Below are 6,292 nucleotides of genomic sequence, written 5' to 3'. Positions count from 1 at the left end.
TAACTGGACCATTTCATGAATCTTGATGTGATGGCCATTATGCATAGATGAATCAAAAAGAGCCAAAGGGATCATCATGTAATTTCTATTATTACACAAACATAGTTGTTTTCTAGCATGGTAGGGTTGGAATCCTTAGGCCTGGTTTGTTTTGGATTTTAAGAACCAATTGTGAGTCCAAAACTGATTATTGGGCGCGGCTCAAAATTAAACGTTATTTTGACTCCAATAATCACAATCGCTTCCCAAGATCCAAAATAAATAGGGTCTTAGTCAGAGAGGCACCCTTATCCCTAATGTAAGTGAGAAAATAGAAAATTTATGTAGGAACTTTGGCAATGTCTTGCTTTGAAATTTTGAAGATAATCATGACAAAATGAAAACAATTTAATCTTTACTATTTATCCTAATAAGCTAAAATTAGCTGGTAAATAATGATTCTGTAATTACGTGTGTTAAAAATAGTTAAAAGGGGAAGGATAAAAGGGTGGCAGGGACTTTAAGTGTTATTGTCGTAAAACATACAAGGAAAAGGATAAAAGAAGAAAAATCCATGTACTTGTTACCCGAAGTGAGTTGAGAAGATTTCTGGCTCTCCATTCACGTAATCACTGAACGTTGAAGGACCACTTACACAAAGCCTACAAATCGTGCAACAGATATGATGAACCCAACTGCTATAAAGACCCAACACCAACTACTAGTACCTGTGTGTGTGTGTGTGTGTGTGAGAGAGAGAGAGAGAGAGAGAGAGAGAGAGATTTTATATGATGTGTGGCCATATAAGATTTTATATGAGTGGCTGTATAAACCCATATTTTTTCAAAAAATAAGGTAGGGCCCACATCATAGGATGATCCAAACCGTCCATTTGTTGGGCCACAACATAAATAAGTTGTGCCCCGAAAATCATTTCAATAGGATGATCCTATCCGTTCGATCTATAGAAGTTTTTGTAATATTGAGTCCTATATATCGGTTTTTAGAATCATCCTACGGAAATGATTTTCTTTTGGCACAACTTATTTACATTGCGGCCCAACAAATGGACGGTTTGGATCATCCTATGATGTGGTCCATACTGTACTATTTGAAAAATACAGGTTTCTACACCACACATCATATAAAAACTCTAGAGGCTTTACTAGACTTTTTAGAGAGTTTTTATATGGTGCCCGCCCATGAAGTCCTTCCCTTGATATTTGATCCAACAGCAGATATCAAGGGCGGTATCACCCACACCAGATTTCTCAGGGGGCACCATATAATTTCCGTTTTTTAGAAAGGGTATTACAGTCTTTTCGCCTGCTAAACTTGGTGCTATGCTAATTTTTCAAAAGCTTGACAACTTAGTTCTGAGAAAGTTACTTGGCAACTTTGATAGTTTGTCGAAAATAAAAGGAGAGTGGAAAATGGTGTGGAAGTGCTGGTACTTCATCACCTCCTCTGCCCTTGTCAGCCCTTACTCCATACAAATCACAAACTTTAGGTCCCACAAACCCTCAACCCAAAAGAGAAACCCTACCCCTCTCTTTGCCCACTCCTTCCTCTTCTCTTCCTTCTACTCAGTGCAATTCCACATTTTCCCAATGGAGAACAAAAATAATAATAATGACAAAGAAACCCATGATTTCATGAATGTAGACTCCTTCTCTCAACTCCCATTTATCCGCCCGGCGCCCGTCCGAGAGAAAGGCGCCATTCGACTATTCGGGATCGAATTCGGCCCGAATAAGGAAGCCCATGAAGAGTCTGAGTCCGGTGACACCACAGTTTGCGATGACTCTACAAAGGAGACCACTGATGAGAGCGTCCGAAAATTCGAGTGCCATTACTGCTGCCGAAACTTCCCCACCTCTCAAGCCCTCGGTGGCCACCAAAACGCTCACAAACGCGAACGCCAGCATGCGAAACGGGCCCACCTACAGTCCGCCATGGCCCATCACACCACACCCACCGTCTACGGCCTCGTCAATTATGGACTCGCCGGGTCCAGATCCGGCCCGGCATTCAAGTTCGGACCCGGGTTCGAACCCTTGCCTTACCCACCTTGGCACCACCATAACGGTAATGCTAGTAGTAATAATGGACACAGGTTTCATGGGGCCCATGGCTCTTTTTTCTCTCAACAGCCCATCAACGGTAACCCTTTGCCGGGATTGTGGAGAATCCCGGTCGTCCAAAATAGTACCTTCCCGGCTTTCAATCGTGACCGTTCGATGTCGCCGTCCCTTCCGGTCCCGTTGTTGGCCGGAGAGGAGTGGAAACCGGGAACTATCGGTGGCGCCTCCCAGAACCGCCACGTGTACGAATCGACGGCGGCCAACGTGCGTGGGCATGTGAGTTTGGATCTGCATCTGTAATTCCCCAAAACAATATTTCTAATCAAATACATTTATTTTCTTATTTTTCTCATCTTTCTAACCTAATGATAACTCATTTATCATTGCACACATTTATTTACTTATTTTTCTTATCTTTGACTATTTTGTAGAGTTTTAAAGACTCTAAGAAACAAAAAATTAAAAAAGTGATCTTAAATATGAGTTTTTTTTTTTTTTTTTGTGGGGATAAAAGTAATTTTGGTGAACAAATAACCCTAATATAATCTCTTCATAGATATCCGATAAAATTGGAGCGATACAATACAGAGAAGATTAGCATGGCCCCTGCGCAAGGATGACAAGCACAAATTGTGAAATGGTCCAAATTTTTTCGATTAAAAATAACCCCACTTATATCTTCAAATATATTGAATTACAAACATTTAAAATGTGTTAAGCAAATTAATCGCGTTTCACTATAAGTGTTTGCATAAAGGATTTGTATAATATTTTTTCAGTTGTAGAGATCTTCAGGCTTCAATTTAAGATGATCAAATTCTCAAAAGTTAAAAGATTTTGATGGGATGAGTCTCTCCCTATTGTCATAGTGTTTGTTGAAGGAGAAAGGATAAGAATGCATTGGTCTATCATATACTTTTATTTTTACAATATTGATTTAAGTGGAAGATGAATTTGTTCCTTGAGTCAATATATTATTTTAATGATTTTTAAATATTTTTTGTAAATCTCAATGAAAATCTGCATGCATTTCTATTTATTTTTATATTTATATATAAGTGACTTTCCAGATAATTCTAAGGAGATTATTTCATTGTACATTGGAGTAATGGATCTCCCAGTAACTTTTCATCTTAATGAAGATAAAATAAGAAATTAATTGTAGGTTGAGTCCTAAAACAGATAAAGATTTTACATTTTATTTTAATTTTTTTACTTTAGAAGTAAAATCAACCCTGGTCATATTTTACCACTTATCAGCTATGGACACATTAGACCTGACTAACATTTTTTGAGTTTCTAGTTTCAATTTCTAAATAAGAAGCCTTATTTTTTTAAGTTTCAGTTAATGGCCGAAAATGTAGAGGACTGATATCCGCACTTCCATATTTTGATAATGGCACTCGTAAGACACACTTTTAGTGTCATCAACAAGATAATAATTGTTCATTTATTGGTTCGCATTATGAAGGATTGTTTTATATTGAACACTGACAATATAATATGTTGCATGGGAAAATATCACGGGAAAAATATAATATGTTGTATGGAAAAAAATATCACGAGAACTAATTTCTTCTGATATTTCCGACAAGTTTATCAATGAAAAATTAACTATTATGGTGTTAATTAAGTGGAGAAGGCCTTCCTAGATATGTGACTAGGAGGGGCCCATCCGGTATGGGAAAGTTTTAAAGGGCTTAATCTAACATGTTCCATCAGGCCTAGGGCTTTTTCCACGTTGATTAGGTAACAAAAAAGATTAGTCATAGCTAGTCTGGAGGATGGTCGCCCGAGGAAGAAAAGGGGGCGATCACATGACTTCTCCTTTATGTATATTGTTTTTTGTGCGCAATAAAAGAATATCAGAATAGGAGAATGTACTCTTGTGCATCAAATGAGGCTTTGCTCTATTTGGTTGCTTGAATTTGGCTAGGAGATTAATAGAAGAAGAAGTCAAAGGGAAGTAGACAAGCACAGAATATGAGGAGAAGAATAGTGAACGAATGGTAAGTAGTGTGATTGTGCGGCAATCCTCGAGAAGATTAGCGGAAGATGTGGGGGTTTCAATACCAAAAAGGTAAAATTTGGGGAGAAGATTAGAGGAGGGAACACTACCGCCATGTAGGAAAAAAGTAAGTGATGATGTCTAGTAGTCAAAGGGAGTTTCAATGCTAAATGAAAACCAAATATGTGTCGGGAAGATGTGAGGAAAATTAGTCGCGCTTGAAAAGCTGCTAATCTTCCCACCTTTGGCAACCAAACAGATATAGATGGTACTCTTGTTGTCTCTCATAACCACTTCTTAGCAGTGCGGATGTTACGCATTGGATGTGATTATTTCCACTTGGGGTGTATTTTATAGTAGAATTTGAGACCGGAAAAAGAGAGAGAGAGAGGTTTTGATTATTTGAAAAGAGAAAGGGAAGATCAGATGATAGGCAGCATAGCATCTATGGCTAATTAATATGTAGAAGGGTTTGATGCACTGTCCAAAGACCAAACTGCTTTTTCAGTGACAGTTGCTGTGATCATTGCTGGCTGACGTTATTGTTTGTTCTTCTTTTCTTTTTTATATATGAGATTAACCTTTATGAAGTCTCACTCACGCACTCACGAGAGAGAGAGAGAGAGAGAGAGAGAGAGAGAGAGAGAGGGAGAGAGACCACCTCAACCGTTGAGGCTTTGTTTCTCAACCTCGAGGTCCAGGTTCGATCCCAGCCTACCTAACAAAAAATTGTGTCGAAGATATTAAAATAATATCCGGTACACATGGATATTTCACAGTCCGTTAGAGAAATGAGAATTCATTAGACAAAATATATCATTTTGTTCGTGGGAGACTAAATGTAATTTTATGGGACCTAATTTGATGCACAAAGAAATAATTTCTTTTTGGGAAAATTCTCAAAAAAATGTGATTTTTAACTGAAAATCTCAAAAAAGAGTTGAGTTGGCTAAATTCTCAAAAAGGGTGAAACGCATCCCATGCATGTTTTAAGACAAAAATGCCCTTGAGTTGTTTTTCCCTCCAAGAAGGTAAGAAACGGATCCCAATTCATTTCACCTGCCCTTTTTACCTTTTTTACCTTCTTCTTCACCAAGCCAACTGTTGAAACTCCATTGCCTGTTAGAATATGTGGGATCCAACGTATTCTTAATTGTTAGAACATGTGGGATCCAACGTATTCTTAATTGTTAGAACATGTGGGATCCAACCGTTGGTAAAACTCCATTGAAATTCCATTGCAGACCGGTGAAACTCCCTTTGAGAACATCTAGATTTTATTGGATCTCTTTATTTTCTTTGGCTATGAAACCTAAGGCCCTCTGGTAGGTCCATTAATGTCATACATATTCTTAGGTTTAACATATTCCTTACAATGCTATGGTGTATTGTCATCATCTTATTTATTTGTTAGGGATTTGTTATGGATTTGTTAGGCATTTGTTATTGTCATCATCCTCTTTATAATGCTATGGTATATTATCATCATCTCTCTATCTCTCTATTGCCCTCTATGTTTCTATTTAGAGTAAACCCGGATGAAACTCATGTTTATACAATTAAAACCACTATTTAAATGTGTAGAAGCAATATTTTGTTCTCGGAACCACTGTTGATATGTGAGAACTAATATTTAGTCCTCTCAACCACTAAGTAGTGGTTCGAATGGTTTGAATAGTGGTTCTGAATGTGGAAATACAATGAGGACCCTATGTAGAAGATCATAACCACTATTTAAACACTTAGGTAATCTATTTATACCGTCATAACCACCATGTAGACCTCTGAACCACTATATAGTGGTTCTGAGAGTATAAATAGTGAGAATAAAAGGTTATACAGCCAAAACTAGTATAAAAAGTGAGAATCAGTGTATAAATAGGGGATTAAATACTCAGAACCACTAATTATACCTAGGAACCACTATTTGCCACTATATAGTGGTTCCGATGTATAAATGGTGGTTCTGAGGTATAAATAAAGGTTCACACATTCTACTGGTATTTTATTTGGTGTCAAAGTTGCAATGAATTTATTAACAATGGGTTAAATAGTTGTCTATACACCCAGATCTTATGGTGGTTCATAGTTTAGATGGCCTAATACTTGTTCCGAGAGTTTAAATTGTGAGATTGAAAAATTTATGCACTCAAAATCACTATAAAAAGTGAGAATGAGTGTATTTATATGGTTTTAAACACTCAAAACCACTAATTATACC

The 6,292-nt window shown here is 37.3% G+C and overlaps 1 protein-coding gene and 1 non-coding gene across 2 annotated transcripts; both read left to right on the top strand.

Moving 5' to 3' along the window:
• Nucleotides 1-1,356: 1,356 nt before the first annotated feature.
• LOC143863865 (zinc finger protein GIS2-like) lies at nt 1,357-2,413 on the top strand. The gene has a single exon (XM_077374647.1). The coding sequence runs from the start codon at nt 1,413-1,415 to the stop codon at nt 2,361-2,363; it is 951 nt and encodes a 316-aa protein (XP_077230762.1). The 5' UTR covers nt 1,357-1,412; the 3' UTR covers nt 2,364-2,413.
• A 194-nt stretch (nt 2,414-2,607) lies between these two features.
• On the top strand, nt 2,608-2,715 carry LOC143864077 (U6 spliceosomal RNA). The gene has a single exon (XR_013241080.1). It is a non-coding gene; the product is annotated as a U6 spliceosomal RNA (small nuclear RNA).
• The last annotated feature ends 3,577 nt before the right edge of the window (nt 2,716-6,292 follow it).

This window comes from Tasmannia lanceolata, unplaced genomic scaffold (genome assembly GCF_043159265.1).
Source record: "Tasmannia lanceolata isolate RefF3 unplaced genomic scaffold, GAP_Taslan_0.1 ptg000044l, whole genome shotgun sequence".
Lineage (NCBI taxonomy): Eukaryota > Viridiplantae > Streptophyta > Magnoliopsida > Canellales > Winteraceae > Tasmannia > Tasmannia lanceolata.
The sequence above is the reverse complement of the archived record's forward strand: the minus strand, read 5'-3'. Positions and strand labels throughout refer to the sequence as shown.

Coding starts and splice junctions, on each gene's coding strand:
- LOC143863865 (XM_077374647.1), top strand. CDS start 1,413: ATGGTGTGGAAGTGCTGGTACTTCATCACCTCCTCTGCCCTTGTCAGC.